The sequence below is a fragment of the Dysidea avara genome, chromosome 12 (assembly GCF_963678975.1).
Source record: "Dysidea avara chromosome 12, odDysAvar1.4, whole genome shotgun sequence".
Classification (NCBI taxonomy): Eukaryota; Metazoa; Porifera; class Demospongiae; order Dictyoceratida; family Dysideidae; genus Dysidea; species Dysidea avara.
Window position 1 is genome coordinate 4,225,229 of NC_089283.1, and position 20,948 is coordinate 4,246,176.

Here is a 20,948-nt window from a genome sequence, read left to right on the forward strand (position 1 = left end):
ACAGGCTTACACGATGTTACATAGAGCTACAAAGAGTTACATGAGGCTACACGGAGTTACATGAGGCTATACATTGGGTTACTTGAGGCTACACTTGGTAACATGAGGCTACACAAGGTTGCATGAGACTGACATGTACATTTACATGAGGCTACAAAGGGATAATTATATGAGGCTACACTAGATTACATGAGGCTACACTAGGTTACATGAGGCTATACCAAGTTACATGAGGCTACACAAGGTTGCATGAGAGTGACAGAGTTACACGAGTATACAAAGGGTTACATGAGCTGCACAGAGTTGCATGATACTACATTGGAGCCTCATGTAACCTTTTGTAAACCCAATGTAGCATCATGTACTTCTGTGCAGCCTCATTTAACCCTGTGTAGCCTCATGTAACCCTGTGTAGCTTCATGTAACCCAATGTCTCCTCGTGTAACATTTGTCTAGCTTCATGTAACCTAGTGTTACCTCATGTAACCCAATGTAGCCTCATGTAACTCTGTACAGCCTCATGTAACCCTTTGTAGCCTCCTGTAACCCTGTGTATTGCCCCATGTAACTCTGTGTAGCCTCATGTAACCCTGTGTATTGCCTCATGCAATTCTGTGTAGCCTCATGTAACTCTGTGTAGCCTTATGTAACCCAATTTCTCCTCATGTAACCATATCATGTCTAGCCTCAAGTAACCCAATGTAGCGTCATGTAATCCAATGTAGTCTCATGTAACTCTGTGCAGCCTCATGTAACCCTGTCTGCCCTCATGTAACTCAGTGTAGCCTCATTTAACCCTGTGTAGCCTCCTGTGTATTGCCTCATGTAACTCTGTATAGTCTCATGTAACCCTGTGTATTGCCTCATGTAACTATGTGTGGTTCCATGTAACCCTGTGTTTTGCCTTGTGTAACTCTGTGTAGTCTCATGTAACTCTGTGCAGCCTCATGTAAGTTACATGAGGCTACATTGGGTTACATGAGGCATGAGGCTACAAAGTGTTACACGAGGCTACACAGAGTTACATGAGGCTACGGAGGGTTACATGAGGCTGCACAGAGTTACATGAGGCAATACACAGGGTTACATGAGACTATACAGAGTTACATTAGGCAATACATAGGAGGCTACACAGGGTTAAATGAGGCTACACTGAGTTACATGAGGGCTAGACAGGGTTACATGAGGCTGCACAGAGTTACATGAGACTACATTGGATTACATGGCACTACATTGGGTTACTTGAGGCTAGACGTGATATGGTTACATGAGGCTACAAAGGGTTACATGAGGCTGTACAGAGTTACATGAGGCTACACTACATTTCATGAAGCTAGACAAGGTTACATAAGGAGACACTGGGTTACATGAAGCTACACAGAGTTACAGTACATGAGGCTACACAGGATTACATGAGGCTACACAGGATTACATTAGGATACATAAAGTTACAGGAGGATACATCTGGTTACATTAGCTTTACATAAGGGTACACAAAGTTGCATGAGGCTATACACAGAGTTACATAAGGATACATTGGGTTACATGCTTGAGGCTACACAGAGTTCTATGAGGCTATCAGAGTTACACGAGACTACACAGGGTTACAACAGGTCAAACAGAGGATAATATCTATAGTCTGGAAGAAACACAGGATTACAACAGGCTACACAAAAGGTTACAACTATACGTATTAGTATTACTACTACTACCTTCGCAGTGTCCAGCACTAAAGGTTGACGGTCTTTGAATTAACTATCTTAATAAATAGAATGCTTGAGAATTTGCGAACAGCTCAGGTTACACAGGCTTCACAGGGTTACATGAGGTTACAATGAGCTACACAAGGCTGCATTGGGTTACATGAGGTTGACTACACTGAGGCTACAGGAGTACAAAGGGTTACAACAAGCTATGCAGGTTTACAACATGCTATACTTGGCTACTACACTGAGGATATATGCAAGGTTGCACCAGACTACACAGGAGTTCATGAGGATAAGCCTGTTAAATGATGGTTGTAAGTGGATCTGTGGATACACCTAGGTAATAGTGGATCATGATACACTGGACTACAAGTGCACATTAATACACAGTCACTTCTATAGAGGATACACTGGGTTACGTCAACTGAGTTACAACAGGGTTTCACATTGGTACACAGTAGGTATACTTTGTTACATGAGAATACACTGGGATACAAATGGAAGTACTGGGTTACAAAATGGATACTTGGGTGTATACATACAATCAGTATTTTTCCTATAATACAGTGCTGTAATTCACAATAAACTTGTGCTAGTCTCCATTTAACTGGGTTTTTAGCACAACTATATAGATAGATATGGCTTTGTTTCTTCCATGTGCTCTAAGTTGTAAGGCTTTAGCAGGTTACTAAACAAGTACATAATAAGAATACAGATTTATCTTTATGTACCCTTGCTACACTAGTGGAAAAGGTTTAGTTACTCTAATAGACCAGTTACACAGTCAACCTCAACTCTATAGCTACTCTTCACTTAATTTTTGATTTGGTTATTCCCCTCAACATGTATCTATCACAAAACTTCAATGTAAATAATAGTCATGTAAAAGCAGCAATAAGATATTTAGTATTGTTTAGTAAAAAGGTGAAAAATTTATCAAATGTTAAGCCCAAATATGAGTAAGGCAAATTACAGTACACAACAATACACAAGAAAGCTTATGTAGTGTATGTGGAATCACATCAACCATTAGGTATTTGTAACTTTAAATTTATAACCACAACCCTTGATAAATTTACTCAACTTTTTTAGACTTTAAAGAACCCCTAAAGCTCATTTAAATATTTAAAGCTGAAACACAGTTTAATACACTATATACACAATCTCCTGAGTATCTGTAACCAGGTGTAACCCTGTGTAGCCTTGTGTATGTAACTGAGTGTATATATCCCCATGTAACCCTGTGTAGCCTCATATAACCCTGTGTAGCTTCATGTAACACTGTGTAGCTTCATGTAACCCAGTGCATCCTCATGTAACCATTTAACCTTTTGTATCATCATGTAACCTCGTGTAGCTTCACATGTGATTGAAAATGGATCTTCCACACACATCCAATACTATGAACTGTGAAGATCACATAATATAAGCCTGAACTTCTTGCCAACCATTAATCCATGCTGGGTCTCTACTAAGCAAAATTCAAGTAACTAGCTTTTTCTCAGTTGAAGTTATAAATTGTCAAAGTTGGTAAACTGGATGTGTGTGGAATACCTCTTTTGCAAACCTGGTCACATATGTGACTGGATGTGCGAAAAGGAGTCTTCCACACACATCCAATTCTCTGAACTTGAGAGCTATGTTGGTACTCACTACTGACCAAATTTCAAGTCAATATCTTTTTCCAATTTTATAAGTTATTAATTGTCAAAGTTAGTAAATTGGATGTGTGTGGAATACCCCTTTTCGCAAATCCGGTCACATATAACCAGGAACTCCGTGTATAATAATAGCCTTGTGTATCCTAATGTAACCCTGTGTAGCTTCATGTAACCATGTTGTAACCCTGTGTAGCCTAATGTGTGTATCAACATGTAACCCAGTTTAGCCTTCAATGTAACCGTGTTGCAATCCTTTGTAGCCTCCTAGCCGAATGTAATGTAATGTATTCTCATGTAACTCTGTGTAGCCTCATGTAACCCTATGTATCCTCATGTAAAGCTGTATATAACCTAATGTAATTTGGTGAAGCCTCATGTAACCTGTATAATTATCCCTTTGTACCCTGATGTAACTTCATGTAGCCCTGTGTAACCTCATGTAACCAAGTGTAGCCTCATGTAATCCTTTGTATTTCCTCATGTAACTCTGTGTAGTCTCATGTAACCCTGTGTATTGCCTCATGTAACTCTTTGTAGCCCCATGTATCTCTGTGCAGCCTCATGTAACCCTATGTAGCCTCATGTAACCCAATGTAGCCTCATGTACCTTACATGAGGCTACATTGGGTTGCATGAGGCTACAAAGGGTTACATGAGGCTGCACAGAGTTACATGAGGCTACATTGGGTTACATGAGGCTAGACATGATATGGTTACATAAGGAGACATCGGGTTACATTAGGGTACACAGAGTTACATGAGGCAATACACAGGGTTACATGAGGCTACACAGCGTTATATGAGGCAATACACAGGGTTACACGAGGCTACACAGGGTTAAATGAGACTACACCGAGTTACATGAGCCTACAAAGAGTTACAAGAGGCTGCACAGAGTTCCCTGATGCTACATTGGGTTTACAAAAGGTTACGTGAGGCTGCGTAGCCTCAATGTAACACCATGTAACTCTGTGTAGCTTATTTAACCCTTTGTAGCCTCATGTAACTATGTCAGTCTCATGCAGCCTTGTGTAGCTTCTGTGTAACCTCGTGTAACCATATGTAGCCTCATGTAACCTAGTGTAGCCTCATGTAACCCTTTGTAACTCTGTCAGTCTCATATGCAACCTTGTGTAGCCTCATGTAACTCTGTGTAGTGTCATGTAACCTCAAGTAACCCAATGTATAGCCTTGTGTAACTCTGTGTAGCCTCATGTAACCCTTTGTAGCCTCATGTAACCCTGTGTAACATCGTGTGAGCCTGTTTAGTTTCATGTAACCTTATGTATAACCTCTGTGTAACCTCATGTAATCCTATGTAAATTTGTGTAGCCTCATGTAGTACAGTTTAGGTTCATGTAACCCAGTGTAGCCTCATGTAACTCAGTGTAGCGTCATGTAACTCAGTGTAGCCTCATGTAACCCAATACAGTGTAATGTTGTGTAGCCTCATGTAACTCTGTTTAGCCCCATGTATCCTCATGTATCCCTATATACAGCCTCATGTAACCTTGTGTAGCCTCATGTAACCCTGTGTACCCTCATATATATAATAATCCAGTGCAGCATCATGCAAAACTGTGTAGCCTCATATAATTATCCCAATGTAAATTTGTGTAGCTCCATGTAACCCTGTATACCCTCATATATATAATAATCCAGTGCAGCATCATGCAAAACTGTGTAGCCTCATATAATTATCCCAATGTAAATTTGTGTAGCTCCATGTAACCCAATGTATCCTCATGTAACCCTGCGTATAACCTTGTGTAGCCTCAGGTAACTCTGAGTAGCCTCAGGTAACTCTGTGTAGCTTCATGTAAGCTTGTGTAGCCTCATGTAATCCTCATGTAACCCAGTGTAGCCTCATGTAACCCTGTAAAGCTTCATGTATCCCAATGTAGCCTCATGCAACCTTGTGCAGTATCATGTAACCTAGTGTAGCCACATGTAACCATGTGTAGCATCATGTAACTCTTTGTAGCTTTAATGTAACCCAGTGTAGCCTTATGTAACTCTGTGTAGCCTCATGTAATCTTGTGTAGCCTGTTGTAAGATGTTGATCACAAGGTTTGTTAAGATTAATGGTACATTAAGTAAAGAATTTAATGGTTTAACAAATAATGTTCATGATTTAACAACTAATGTTCATGACTTAATAAATAATGAAAAGTACTATAGAAATCTTGCACATTTTTGGGTAAACAATATCAAGGAAAATTATTTCCATTTCTTTTTTGGCAATGTAATTAAAAACCTAAATTTTGATACAAATGACATTTCAAAGTTCAGGTTTTGTGCCAAAATGTGTAACAGGACAACAAGTGGCACATAATAGAGAAGATGCTAGTCATTGTCTTGTCATTTGAGCATTATATATTAAATAATGTAAATTATTTATTTAAAAAGGGTCATTATTATTTATGAAAATGTACATATGTATAAACCATGTACAGCAAGCATATATAACCTAGTTTTTTATACTTATTATATTGTTATAATTTTGATACAAACGGCACCCCATACATGGAGACAACCATATGGAGTGATGTAACCAAATTTGACAACACATCCAGTTTTATAACTTTGAAGGGCTGTATAGGAGTATGCCATCAGTTTCGAATTTTGACTGGTTGTTTTTTTTTATACTACAGGGGATATTATGTGAAATTTTAGGTGAGTAACATACTTAGTGGTCGAGTTACAGTTGGTTAAATGCGAACAATTAGATATGTTGTGTGGAAGCCTCAAATTCAGTCTCTTATCTACTACACAGTGCTATAATACAAAATCATACCATTCATATCACTTGGCACTCAAAGGGAAAAATAACACTTAACCTTGTGCAATTTTTCTCTTCATTAATTTTTAATTTGCTGCATAACATGTGCACATATGGCAGTGCATTTACATAAACTACATAAAATTTATAATCTTCCCAAGAAACTTACTTTTAATGAACACATTAATTTATAAATTTATAATGGTTAAGACAGACAATGTCTTTAAAAATCAAACTACAATTATACCAAGAGTATACTTCACTAATTTAAATATGATACCAAAAATCATCTAATAGAGACTTATGTCAAACATCTGGAACACTAACAATTTATCCAGGTTATGGGTTTCAGTCATTCACAACCCATTGAGAGAAACTGTCAGTTGTATTTGATCTCTGCTTAACCATTGGATCTTGTTCTGGATGTGGTGTTCACACAGACAATTTTGAAGACAGTATATACCTACCAATCCATGTAGGTCATGATAAGATACATGTGCTGTGCAAAGGAAGCAGATTTAAAGCTACCAGCTGCAGGTGATTATAATAGATGAGTCTTCAAGTGTTGGAACAAGTCTAGTAACTCACTGCTGAAAGGATTCTAATGCTCCTACAGCTGATGTCTTAAAAGAAAAGAGTTCCACACAATACTGTCATAGTCATGTATTGGCCTTGTATAGTAAACAACAACATGTCAGGGTCGACTAAGGCTATTAAAAGTGTGAACAAATAATCCCTAAGTTTTGTTAGATTTGAGAATACAAGTGTTAAAGTGATTGGTGAAAGGTGATCATCAAACACAATCCTTATAGTATGTACATGTTGAGCTGGGTCTTCAAGACTTTTAATAACTCATGGATGCAATTACACACGACCTTGAAATTTGGCTCATTTGTATATAGCACTGCTTGACCTGCTAAGAACATTTAGAAATTTTTTTGTTGAAATGTCTGACACAATATTTACAGCCAAGCCATAAAATACAAAGTCCATTAAAAACCCTTTCCTGAACTTGTAATGGAGCCAAACTGTATGTGTCTGTTGTTGATTTTTATACAGTAGGTACTCAAAAGTATCTGCCACATAATTAATTTTATTGATGTCTCTTTGTAATTGTAAGAAGTATTCAAAAGATGTAACAGTCCACAAACAATCACAAGGAAAATGACCACTAACTTAGGTAAACCATTAATATAAACGAATACTATTGAAACTAAAACACATGTGGTATGTCACTGCATAAAGAGACTGCTTGGAAATTGTGTCCCTAACTCAAACTCCTTTATCTGCAATTTGAGAGTAAGTTACGAAGTCACTTTAGGAGGATACCACCTGTATCCTGAGTTTAATTAATAAGCACTTGTGAAGGACTCTGTTGAAGGCCTTTTGAGAATTTATATTCCTTGTGTGACAATATCCATTATACTGTAAACACTTAGTATAATTTGCTTGTAAAGTTGAATAAAGTTTATGACATGGATATATTTACACAACTGATATTTGAAAGGTACCATGATACTCACATGCAGCGCATAAAAAAACCAAGGTTACTGCACTTTAATAGTTCTTCACATGAGAGTTATCAATCACAGGACCTATGCCAGATGTATAGATGAGTTATTTAGCAGGAAATATATCAACAAAGTTTACCTCCTCATCTTGAGCAGTCATATGATGAGCATCAATTTTTTCTCCTGTAACAGGCAACACAGCACATATGTAGCACACATAATATCACAATACATCATCATTATGTATTATAGGAAGTATGAACTATACAACATGAGATCCATGTATGAATAACTAGACAGTTGTTAACCACATTGTAGAATGAGCCTTAGTGAGTAGAATTGTATTTGTGCATGGGTGAAGATTACAGGGTAGATATACTAAGTTGTGTGCTGGAATTTTGTAGGCGGAAAAGAATGAGCAAAATTGTGCAAAATTGAAAAAAGATAATTTTCTAGAATAGGGCAAGCTATTTTTGCCATACTTTACATTTAATAATTGCAACAAATCCATCAAGACACACAGTAGTGTGTCGTGCGGCCCAAGAAGCCGGTGCGCCACACCGTGAGTATATTTACAGGAAGAAAGTAAACACGATTTTCACACCTTTGTAGCTCCATGATTCCTTATCCGATTCAAACCAAAGTTGCTGCAGAAGTGCCGGCTAGGTAAGGCAGTCCACATTCCAAATTTGAAGAACACCGCTCCAGCCATTTCCAAGATACTAGCGGCCAAAGTTTGGGTTTTTTTTCTTCGTTTTTTTTCTTCTACTTCTTTTCGCACACTTTGCAAATCCGCCATAAAACACGAATGCGTACTCCAATCGGACTGAAATGTGGCACACTTACAGGGTTCATTAAGGTGAATCTCATTACCAAGTTTAGTAGGAATCCGATGAACAGTCACGGAGTTATGACCGATTATTTGCATATAATATGGCCGAAGGTCTGTCACGCCCACAGGGTAAACCGCTTGAAGGAAAGAGCGGAAAATTGCTATGTAGATGGAGTAACTATCGTAGGAGTGCCTTTTTGTGGTTTGAAAGGAATCCAGTTAAAGGCCATCGAGATATCACACAAAACCCAACCTGTGTCACAATTATGCGATCGATTTTTATGAATAAAAAAACTATTAGTTTTCACGCCTACCAGCAAGGCCGCCCACGGGGGGGGGGGGCAACTGGGGAATTTTGCCCCGGGCCCCAGCCTGAAAGGGGCCCCAGGAGGCCCCCTTGAATACCTGTTTAAAAGATCGATATACTCTAATAGAGCAGTCACAGTATTCTTTAAAGGAGCAGTGTAGTAAGCTTATAGATAAGGAGATATGGTAGCTATTGTCATTGTTAGCAGGTCACGACCTTTTTTTTCTTTTTTTCAACTTACAGCTTGGGCAAAGTTGTGACTCTGGGACCCCACTTTAACTCTTTGCCCTGGGCCCCTTAATTTCTCTGGGCGGCCCTGCCTACCAGGCAAACCGCTTAGAGCAGTGAGCTGAAAATCGGTGTGTAGCTGGAATAATTATCATAGAAAATCATGGCCTTGCAGTAATACAGAGAATCGGATTACAAACCACTGAGTTCTGATTCCAAGGTCAACTACGTGTAGCATATGCGAGATCGAGATACTCTAATAGAACAGTCACCCTAATAGAGCATTCAGCTACGTTTATAACTTACTCCATTATAGAATTATATTACATTGCAAGATATTCTGTAGGGTATTCAGCTACAAACAGTTAATCTTACAGACAATTCAGCTACAAGCAAGTCACCCTGTAGAGAGTTCAGCTACAAATATGTTGCTGTAGAGATTCAGAACATTATAAGTCACACTGAAGAGAATTCAGCTATAAACAAGTCACTTTGTAGAGACAACAAGTCACTCTGTAGAGAATTCAGCTACAAACAAGTCACTGCGTAAAGGGTTCAGCCACAAAAAAGCTACCCAGTAGAGAGTTCATGTAGATCAGCTACAAACAAGTTACTTTACGCAATGTTCAGCTACAAGTAAGTCCCTCTGTAGAGAGTTCAGCTACAAACAAGTCACTCTGTAGTACAAACAAGTCACCGTGTAGCTGGAGAGTTCAGCAACCAATCAAAAAACCACCCTGTAAAGAGTTCAGCTATACAAACATGTTATAACTCTATAGAGAAAGTTATAACTCTATAGAGAGATCACCTAGAAACAATTAGTCATCCAGTAGAGAGATCTTATACAAGACATTACCTTATAGAGTGTTTAGTTACAAAGAAACCACCATGTAGAGAGTTCAGCTGCAAACATATCACCCTGTAGAGAGTGCAGCTATGCAAAGATCACCCTGTAGAGAGTTCAACTAGAAAAAGTCATCCTGTAGAGAGATCAGCTAGAAGGATCACCTTGTGGAGAGTTCAACTACAAACAAATCACCCTGCAGATAGTTCAGCTACAAACAAGACACCCTATAGAGAGATCAGCTAGAAGAAGTTACCTTGTACAGAGCTCAGCTACAAAGAAACCATCATACAAAGAATTCAGCTGCAAACAAATCACCCTATAGAAAGTTCAGCTACGAACAAATCATCTGTAGAGAGTTCAGCCAGAAACAAGTTAACCCTGTAGAGAGATCAGCTAGAAACAAGTCATCCCGTAGAGAGAGCAGCTACAAAGAAACCATCCTGTAGAGAGTTCAATTACAAACAGATAACCCTATAGAGAGTTCAGCTAGAAACAAGTCACCGAGATCAGCTAGAAACAAGTCACCCTGTAGGGAGATCAGCTACAAAGAAATCATCCTGTAGAGAGTTCAATTGCAAACAGAAAACCCTATAGAGAGATCAGCTAGAAACAAGTCACCCTGTAGAGAGATCAGCTACAAAGAAATCATCCTGTAGAGAGTTCAGCTACAATCAAGTTACACTATAGAGAGATCAGCTAGAAACAAATCATCTTGTAGAGAGTTCAGCTGCAAACAAATCACCCTGTAGAGAATTCAGCCACCCTGTAGAGAGTTCGGCTTGAACAAGTCACCTTGCAGAGAGTTCAGCTACAAAGAAATCACCATGTAGAGAGTTCAGCTGCAAACAAATCACCCTGTAGAGAGTTCAGCTAGAAACAAATCATCCTGTAGAGAGTTCAGCTAGAAACAAATCACCCTGAAATGAGTTCAGCTACAAACAATGAGAGTTTCAGCTACAGTTCAGTTATGTAAGAAGTCGCCTTATTAACTACAGTATGTGATAATCATCATTCAATGTTACATATACAAATATTTCATCAGACAAAAGCTATACACACAATTATTTCCTTTCTTCCACAATTCCTTACAAGTTAAAAGGAAGCAGAATCAAAGCCATATGGCCAGCTTTGTGACCTGCAAGACAAAAAGACTAAACCAAAACAGCCAAGCTGTAAAAAAAGAGTGCGGCCTCCAAGGTGAAAAAAGATGTGAAATCCAAGGTGGCGGCCAAGAAATGGCTGTGATGGTAGGTTAATTTTAATTATAACAATTCAGGTGAATTTGTGTTGCCTCCTCCACTAGGATTCGGCACCAAATTCACCTGAATTGTTTTAATTAAAATTTTTGCCATTAACCTACCATCACAGCCATTTCTTGGCCACCACCTTGGATTTCACATCTTTTTTCACCTTGGAGGCCGCACTCTTTTTTTACAGCTTGGCTGTTTTGGTTTAGATAATAATATGCATGAATAATTGAAATTCTGTCATTTTACTAGTGACACTTGGATGATTAAACCATGTGTGGCACTAGTGTCATGATTTATTTTGAGTACCACTACTAGCTACTTTGAGCATCACTACAACCTTGAGCATCTAGTTGGGGGTTAGCATTGTAAACTGTTCTTCACTGTTATAAGATGAATTGATGTTGTTTTGTAAATAATTGATCTCTCCTGTGCCTGTCATGCTGTTGTCTTGTAGCTCTTCTTAACTATGCTTGTTCTGGCATTTCTTTTGTCTGTCATGCTATCACATCTGTCGCATTCCCCTCTTCTAGCATGCACTCCTCAATTCCGCTTCTTCTGGTATTTCTTTTTCCATTCGTAATCTATTAAGTTTTCTGTGGCATATACGAAGCAATTCAGCTCTATAATCTGTGTCATCCATATGGACGATGCACAAAAAATTATGGAATACGTGCGTATCAGCTTTATATGGAGCATTCATGTCATAAATATGCATCCCAGCCTTATTACAGCTCCCTATTCCTTCATCTACATCTGCCATCTTGACTTTCAAAGAATCCTTCAACAGTAGCACCTTCCAATTCCTTGAGTCTCAGTGTCCTCTCGTTTATTAGTAATAGGTCATTGTGGGATGTAGTACAATATCACATCACGCATAAGTGCTCTGTATTTGTTTGTACTTGTTCGTGCATGGCCAACTACATACTCATGCTACATGAAATTTGCATTGGCGATCTGCTTATGTGGGGCTTGCTCAGGCTCACTCTCTAATTAACAATTGTATAGCAAAGAAATTACCATACTAGTACTGTAATTAGCCGTATGGTGTAGGCCTCACACTCGAGTTAAGGTTGTACTTTAACATAATTGTCATCATCGAATACAATTCAGGGGTTCAGCTATGACTTAGTATTAATTTAGTCAAAGACACAACCAGTTATAAAATTGTTTGAACTCGTCAGACACAACACAGTCAGTAATCAATTTTTGAACTGCCCCTCAAAAATGCTCACCTACATATTCATTGCTACTAGTCTTCATAAGTTCCATGAATACACCCCCCCTCCCATGCAAATCAGGGCTTCATGCTACAAGTTTAGAGGAGGCAACCTCCATCACCACATGTTTTAATGTAAATTTTCTGGTATTGTATACTCTTACATTGCTGGTGAAACCACCATCCAGTGTGGGAATTTCCATGTTTGAGATGTAAATATTTGTGCAACGTACATGTACTGACTTTTGTGGGGCTTACTCAGGCTCACCCCAACAAGGCAAATTCTCTAACACAGTTATAATTTGGAAATGATTGCAACACTCAGTTATGTACCTGCTGTTTCATCATGGTGAGTAAATTGTTGAATTAAGTAGGGGAATATGTTATTAGGAAAGTTATATCTCTTTTGAAGACAACCTGGCACCCTATGAAAATAAGTGAACATACTAGAAAAGGTATGATTAAAGCTTACGTGTTTGCTAAACTTTTAATAATCCTTTCAGCTCCCTGAATCTCAAAACAACACAAAAGATTCTGTTTGGGGTCACAGCAGTTGAATGCAAATGAGAATTTCATTGGATCAATTTTATAGTTCAATTTCTTTTTCTCTAAACGTACCTATACATTCATGTGGACCAATGTACATGCATAGCACATGCATTAAATCAGTGGCGACTTACTTCACTGATGTCATTCATTTGAGTCACATTCCAACCAGATAAACAGTTACACTCACTAGAGCCACTACAAGGGAGTACACACTTCAGTTCAGTACCATCCCCATTAATCAGAAACTCTGTGCCCACAATTTCTGGATATACTCCATTATCTTCATAGTAAGCTTTTCTGTATAGTGTGTTAACCTGTGAAATAAAACAATACACATAAATCTTAATATACACTAAGTCTACCTTGTAAAACTCTGTTGGAAGATTTTGCAAACAATAAATGTCAGCTTGGAAGGAGTTTGATATTTGTCCACGAAACCAAAACAGTTTGGCAACGTATCGAGCTGGTGGCGTTCTAAGTGTTTCTACCTTCAGGTAACTACCTTGCTGATGCATTTTTGGTGTGGTAGGTGCTTGAACATCTTCTACAGCTTCATGGTATTCTTCATCATCAGATTGAACATCTTCCTCATGATAGTTGAATTTTTGGATCCTTTCATCATCCAAAGAGTAGTCAGGGCTGGCAGCAATGGCAACCAATGAAAATTTGGTCAGTTCAGTCCAACCTTGCTCTTCATCTATTTCAAATTGATTCTGAGAATAATTAAACTTATACCTGGGACCTTCACAATCCTCACATGTTAGTAACCTCATCATGGAGTGATGATGGGGACTAGTGAACACTGCTGAATGAGGTACTACCACTGCTATGTTTCTCTTCAACACCACATCACTCCCACTACCCAGCCACACTACTGCACTTCTTAGCTTACAATCTTCGGGTAGATCAAATGGTCCACTTGTTGTGGCTCCCATGTAAACTGTAACCTTCTCACCATCATCAATAGCATTAGGAGGAACCACTATTGATACTTTGTGGACTGGAGACTGAAATGTTCCTCCTTTGTGGTCAAAATGTTTAGCGTGGATGGGTCCAGTGAAAGAGACAGCTGGAGGTTGATTGATAGTACCAGTAATATCATGCAAAGTATCACCTGTGAAACAAATTATTACACTATACTAATACAGAAAAAATTAAAATAACCATACTATTCACAGAAAGTAGCGTTTCTTTGCTTTTGTTTGCTTCTTGCAAAGGCGGAATATCTAGAACAAAATTATATGACAGTCACATTAAATTAAAGTTACATTCTTACCAGATAAATTTAAAACTGGGATTATAGAGCCTTTCTGGGATGTATTAGTTGCAATAGTTGAGGACACCTTCTGAGATCCTCCAAACAGGAGTAGTTCTAGTGTGGGAGTCACTACCACAGCTGAACAATGTTGACACTCTACAGCTTCATTCATCTTCCTCCATGTGTCTGTTGTGTCCTTCATTAGAACACAAGTCACATCATTTGTACTACCACTAATACTGGCAATAATCATTGGCTCTCCATTAATCTCTGCTACACTGAATGGGTGGAGGTCTCTTGTACCCAAATCATTGATTTGCATGTCTACTTGATACCAAGAAAGTAACATACTGCTTTCTGACTGTCGTGTTACAACTGTTATTAATTTGTTTGAATTACATTTGAAGATTTTTAAATCTCCAATGATGTACAAGTCTTCACCAGCTACAGCACAGCAGAGTATTGCAGACACACCAAGACACTTCTCATCTGCTAATGCATACCACTCTCCATTGATGGTGTCAAGAATCTCCACCACATTTACAGCTTCTAACAAACTAGATCCTTCTTTACAGGCATATCCTCCACACACGATCATCCACCTCTCATCATAACAACACACACATGGCAGTATCCGAGGAGTTGGGACAGGTTCACTGAACTTCTTCCATTGCTCATCTGATCCTTCCTCACACAACACATACACATTTCCAGTCAGAGTGTTTCCTTCAGCTCCACTGACCAGTACACACTGACCATTCACACTGACTACACCTCCCAACACTACTGGACTAGCTATGGAATCATACCTACACTTTCCTGCGTTGAAACAGAACACCTCGTTACCCCTCTCCAAGTATTTCAGATAAGAATACAAATCTTTTCTTTGAGGACAAACCTTCTGGTAACCTCCAGTTATGAACACTTTGTCTTTGATAACAACAGCACTAGGCCTACATCTATGCACAGGCAGTGACATGTACTGGTACCAGGTGATGCTGAGGTAATATTGTGATGAAAATACATTAAAGCTTTTCTTTTCCAACTTTTCTATGTACTTCACCTTTTCTTTGATATTTATTTCCTGATGGTTGATTTGTTTCTTGAAATCTTCCCGTTCCTTCAGCAAAACCTTGATATCATTTTCCTGTTTTGTAAACCTCTTTTCAGTATTAATAACAAGATCAGACTTAAAGTGACCTTCTGCCTCCAGCAATCTACTAAGCTCTCCTTGATCAGCTGTTTGTGACTTGCACATTTCATTGTCTTTGCGTAAATCTTCAATTTCTTGTGCATACTGTGCATGGAGCTTATTTAATTTATCCGCATGTTCTTTCTTTTGCAACTGAAGTTCTTCATTTTTTTGTTTTAAAGATCCTTCCTTGCTATTGAGATCCTTTTCAAGGTTTCTTTGTAGCCTATCATTATTTTCTAATAGTTTACCAAGAACTGAAATTTCTTGTTCTAATGTTTTCAGTTTCTCCTCTCTGGCATAAAATAATTCTTGCAATTCACTATGAGAAGACTCCAATACACTCAAACGATAAGACTTCTCCTCAAGTTGCTGTTTTAATATAGCTGATTTCTTTTTAAAATCTAACATTTGAGTTTGCAAAGCACTTGTATTTGCTTTTTGAAACTTGAATGCATTGGTATATGACAATAGCTGTTGATGTAGCTGTTGATGCTTAGTCTCATTTACTTGCTGCAGCTCCAAAAGCCATTTATGCAACTTTGAACCTGATTCCTTTAATTGACTCTCCTTCTCTTGTAATCTCTTTTTCAGCTGCACAACCATATCTTCTTTTTCTGTGCATGTTTTAATAAGTTCTTCTGTTTTCAATCTAGTTTCATGCTGTTTTGTTTTTAAGTCTTCTTGCAACCTGTCTACCCTATTCTGGTAGTTCTTAGTAACTTGATTGTTAATTTTAACTTGTTTATCTAATTCTTTTTTAAGACTAAAAGCAATCTGTTCACTTTGTTTTAACTTACTCCGTGCATCTTTCAACTCCAATTCTAGTGCTGCTATATAATCTTCTTTTTCGGTAATGTAGTTCTCTTTTATGATCTTCTCTTGGGTAAGTTCATCTATTATTTCTCTATTTCTTTTTGATTGGTCAATTTGGGACTGACATGAATGCAAAAGTGATAGTTTGTCTTGTTTGTACAGCTGAGCTAAACTAGGTGATTGAGTTTCCATCTCTTTTATATACCTTGTCAACTGTACACAAATATCAGACATATTAGGTCTATGAGAAGGTTCATCGTGTAAACACTGCAGCACAATTTGCTGCAATATGGTAATATTGGCCATTACAGTGATAGCCTCTTTTCTTCTGGCAACTTCAGAAACCTTTGTGAATGAATTTGTACCATTTCCAGATAATACAAACTGGTCAGATGGAGTTGGAAACTTTTCAGTTACTAAATGAATAACAGTACAACCAAATGAAAATATATCCATTTTGACGTCATAGGTAGGATTGTGTTTGAGAGTTTCAGGAGCCATGTGGGCTGTTTTACCTGGGGCAGTGGATAATTGTTGTCCTGCTAAATTTTCCAAACCTTTAGCTTGGCCAAGGTCTGCTATTTTAGCCTCCAAGTTATCATTCACTAAAATATTGCTAGCATGCAAATCACGATGAATCACTGGCTTCTTCTGACCATGCAGATATTGTAAACCACAAGCTACATCATAGAGGATGTGTGTCTTGATCAACAATGATAGTTGGTTAGGTTGTTCTTCAAGTAAATCAGACAAATTCTTCCACATTCTCTCCATCACTAGTATTGGTGAGTCTTTCTTAAAGTATACTCCTAAAAACTGAACAATACTAGGGTGTTTTAGGGAGCTCATTGTATTAATTTCTTTAACAAAAATGTCCATTGGTGTGGAAATGTTTTGACCACTTTTGTGATAACTCAAATAAGGATGCAATTCCTTAGCCACACATGGTTTACCATTATACACTGCAGCATATACAGTCCCATATGATCCTCTACCTAGTTCGCGAGGTGTAATGGTGATGTTTTCAATAATTGAAAATTTGGCAGTTTCCAAGAAGTTTGGCTTATTTGAGCCCCACATGGTATTGTGCTGTGCTTTTGAATCCACTCAGTGACATATACTCTGCCTACACAATGTAAACTACATATAGAGCCACAGTTGCAGGTATGTATCATGCTTGACCTTTTAAATTTTGTAATGAACACATATAGAAACTTGTAGCTAAACCTCATCTAAATGCACACAATATTTTTTCACCATCAATTTTTGTAGAAATTTTGGAAAGGTATTACAAATCTGGAAATTTATTTGTTTCAGAAAGCATTAAGTAAAGTGCTATCCAAAGTCAGCCAAAAATTATGGCATGATTACTTGTTACATTATATGCGGTGATTACTAAATTATATAAACAGTAAAGTTTAAACATATTATGCTTAAAACTTCTGCAAGTTACCTCTGGGCATGAACACTAGTTATGAGGAAGCCATGTCAGGGAAGATCCAGGAGCTGGCAAAGGGAGGGGCACAAACAAGCTCAAATCCAAACCATTAAAATGGAGAAGTCACTCTGAGCAGCTAAAATAATAGAGCTAGCTATACAGTCTGATGTAGCTAAATAATACACATAGCATAACTCTTCTCAGTAGTTTCACCATTACAGAAGTTTGTGAAGTATTAAAGCTGTGACAAAAGCTATTAATGCTTAAATACCTGTCAATCAATAAGAGGTGCTTACCATGCATGAAGTTAGTGGGGGTAGTTGAAGTTATTGGGGATATATAGTTTGTGAATTGGTTTCAGGTGAATTTTCAGAAAAGGGAGGAGATATGTCTGCCTTTAAGTATTTAATATGCCAGTAATTCTTGAGCAATATACTGGCTATATGCTAGCAAAGTGATACAGCTAGCCCTTCTAAAAGGAAAAAAGGGGGAGGGCATTTGCCTTAAATTCCCCATGCTGTATCAGCCATTGCATGTGTCTGTCTACCATAGACTCTGTTTATTAAGTATGTATTGCCTTTTAAGTGCACGTGGTACGCTTGTGCTAGACATTTCTTTGTTAAGTGTATATAATTGAAATCATCGCTGCAAGCTCATGCTGCACCAACCAAAAGTGTCACAGTACACTCAATGTCTTGCCAGGCACATGTCTAACAAACATCTATATTAATACTTTTAGCAGTATTTCCTTGGAATATACCCAGCCCCCAAGTGGGCTATGTAGTGTTAAGTAAATGCATGCAACGTTTTGATGTTGAAAAACTGATTATATTCTATTCCTAGAAAAAATTAAATTGTGTATGTAATTTCTTGTGTGTGTATATAAAATGTCTTAGGTTTTAATTACATGCTGTTCTCCACACATGGCTTATTGATTACAAATTATAAAGCTTAAGAGCAGGCATTACAATTTATAATTGGTAAGTGCTGTGCAGAGAAATGGGCCTGGCTATGCGAGACAGAGCATGGCAGCCTTCTTTAATAATGTGCACTTCTCAAATTTAGAGTCTATGCACAACATGTTCATCACAGCAAAGCACTGCATAACTTTGAAGCTATGCTATCAATGCATGCGCAGCATAGTTAGTTGGTAGATTATCGGCACTAAAAAGATGCTGAAAAATTCAATTAAAAATGAATTTTATTAGCTTTGCAACATGATCTGCAAGCCTTTGTAGATCAACATCAGTTCAATCATCATTTTGCTTCTTTCAGTATTCGGGATCATGTTCATTTGACTACCCTCTCTCACTCTTCTGGTGCCAGTAGTTGCTGGCTTAAAGCTATTTTTTCAACCTTTCTTGGTTTAGCTATCCTGACTCCAGAGTTCATTGTTGGTTTGTGTCTATGGCTTGGAATTTCTCATTGTGTGTACATACCTCTCTTCTATAGATTGCTTTGGTGACCATTGTTTAAGCTGTTCTCATGGTCCCATGAGAATCCATTGTCACAATGTCTTAATTAACATCCTTCGTCATGCTTTATTACAAGACCATCCAGAAGTTCTTAAGGAGCAAAGTGCCTCTTTTGATGACGGTTCACATGCATCCAAGAGATATTTTCCATCCTGATTATCAACTTTGTTGTCCTGCCTATTTTGATGTTTCTGTCCGCAGCACTCTGCTCATAGTTCTTCTTCCGCTTCCTGTGCTGGGTGGCTGCTGCAGCTGTAGAGGTGGCTAAGGATGCAAAGCACCTTGCTACTGTGGAGAAGGCAGGAGATGATTTCATTCCATTATTTGTGAAAAATTTTGGGATATGGATACCTTTTGCTTTGTCAGCACTTCATTCTATTGCCCCCACCACCCGTAGTAACATTTCCCTAAAGTGGCATTTCATCTGAAGTGGCCAGAAGAAATTTACTTTAACAACTATCTGGATGTTTATGGATGAATAATGCTTGAATGATTTTAAGATGTTGGGCTCTGCAAGGTGGTGATGATCACTTTCCCATTTCCCCAAAGTTGTTCGTTCTTTGTTGTTCCCCTTGCCCGTTTCCCTGTAGTTGTACTTTCTTTGTTCTAGTTATAGTTTGCCTTGAGATTCTAATTGTAGCATTTGTTGTCATTTTCATGTGATCATTATTTTAAAAAAAATTAACGATGAATGCTATGCAGCAGCATTTTATATCAATCATCGTGATTACTGTTTTGATCTAAGCTGAAAATGGTGTCAAGATCATCCTCTTGAAGCGAATATGACAACACTTTGCCATGCTGGTCAGATATTGATGAACTTTTGGATGTGACACTACTGAAGGTGCTGAATATGAGTGACCGTGTCTGGTTCAAAACACAGGTGTCATCACTGTCTTCAACCGGGCATAGTTAGTGTTCTGGCCACTACTTTCCATCTTCATTGACAGCACTGTTTTGTAGTCAGCTTTAAAATCACAGTGCCGGAAACTTCTCAATGGTGTGACAGGAATTTCTGTCTTGGTTTCAAGGAAATTATTTTAGCTAGGATTGTCCAAAATAGACTCACAGCTACAAAGTAATAGTAATACTTTGATTATATATTTTTGATTTTCCTTGCCACTCCCATCTTTTGTCATATGTGGTCGCGTGAGTCCGAGGACGCACCACATTTGAGACTTAATGATGGTTTTCTCTCAGATCAATTTGATCTGTGCCAATACCCGAGCTCTTTACTACCGACGAGCATTTCGACTACGTTATCCAGCTAATGAACAAGTAGCTAAGCATGCACAAGCTACCGTGCAATGCTAGACAGAATGGTCTCCAGTGCGCCCGACTTTTAAGCCGGCGCACATGACTAATTAATGTATCGCGGGTAGACCCGTTATTTTGTTATTGTTATTATCTACTTTACCAGTTGGAGGGTTTACACAGAAGGCAGAGCCTGTTCGAGGTGTTTACCCATAGCCTAGGAGCCTAAGCGAAAATCTTTGAGCTAAATATCCTAAAGTGAAACAGGACAAATACCTAGAACTGAGGGGTGAAAAAAGCCAACCCCATCGTGACTTGATCCGCAGGCCACCCAGATTCCGGCCAAGCGCCACGCTCGGAGCCAACTTTGGGGAGGCCACCTAAGTAGGGAAATGTTGTTGGTATTATCTACTTTACCAGTTAGGCACTGGAGTACTAAGTAACTTGATTTGTGGCACACGTACAGTTTTGCAAAGTATTAAATAGTAGGCTAGTTACCTTTGATGAGTTATCCAAAGAAACAGTCACCGAAACAACTATGCGGGATTCAAATCAGGGAATTAGCGACGACTCTTTCCCACGCCATTATAGCTATCGTTGAAATTTGGCATTGGCTAGCAGCTAAA

General features: G+C 38.3%; 1 protein-coding gene across 3 annotated transcripts; it reads right to left on the reverse strand.

The window, feature by feature from the left end:
* Window positions 1-7,561: 7,561 nt before the first annotated feature.
* On the reverse strand, window positions 7,562-20,936 carry LOC136240148 (probable serine/threonine-protein kinase kinX). Of its 3 annotated transcripts, none has more exons than XM_066031036.1 (9): window positions 20,821-20,936; window positions 14,166-17,281; window positions 14,059-14,115; window positions 13,252-14,003; window positions 13,021-13,203; window positions 12,813-12,958; window positions 12,674-12,765; window positions 7,800-7,843; window positions 7,562-7,744 (listed from the first exon to the last, which is right to left on the reverse strand). In XM_066031036.1, the coding sequence occupies exons 2-9, from the start codon at window positions 17,233-17,235 to the stop codon at window positions 7,736-7,738; spliced, it is 4,353 nt and encodes a 1,450-aa protein (XP_065887108.1). In that variant the 5' UTR covers window positions 17,236-17,281; window positions 20,821-20,936; the 3' UTR covers window positions 7,562-7,735. The 3 variants fall into 3 exon arrangements, with proteins under 3 accessions (XP_065887108.1, XP_065887109.1, XP_065887110.1); XM_066031037.1 differs by having other exon boundaries at window positions 14,166-17,295; window positions 20,821-20,901; XM_066031038.1 differs by lacking the exons at window positions 7,562-7,744; window positions 7,800-7,843; window positions 12,674-12,765; window positions 12,813-12,958; window positions 13,021-13,203 and having other exon boundaries at window positions 13,472-13,602; window positions 13,658-14,003.
* Window positions 20,937-20,948: the final 12 nt, after the last annotated feature.

Bases quoted from the DNA above. Each gene is read 5' to 3' on its own strand.
- LOC136240148 (XM_066031036.1), bottom strand. From the start codon at position 17,235: ATGTGGGGCTCAAATAAGCCAAACTTCTTGGAAACTGCCAAATTTTCA. The intron at 12,959-13,020 runs GTAAGTCGCCAC...ATGAATGTATAG, and splicing joins AAATGAATGACATCAGTGAA to GTACGTTTAGAGAAAAAGAA. The intron at 12,766-12,812 runs GTAAGCTTTAAT...TTATTTTCATAG, and splicing joins ATTAAAAGTTTAGCAAACAC to GGTGCCAGGTTGTCTTCAAA.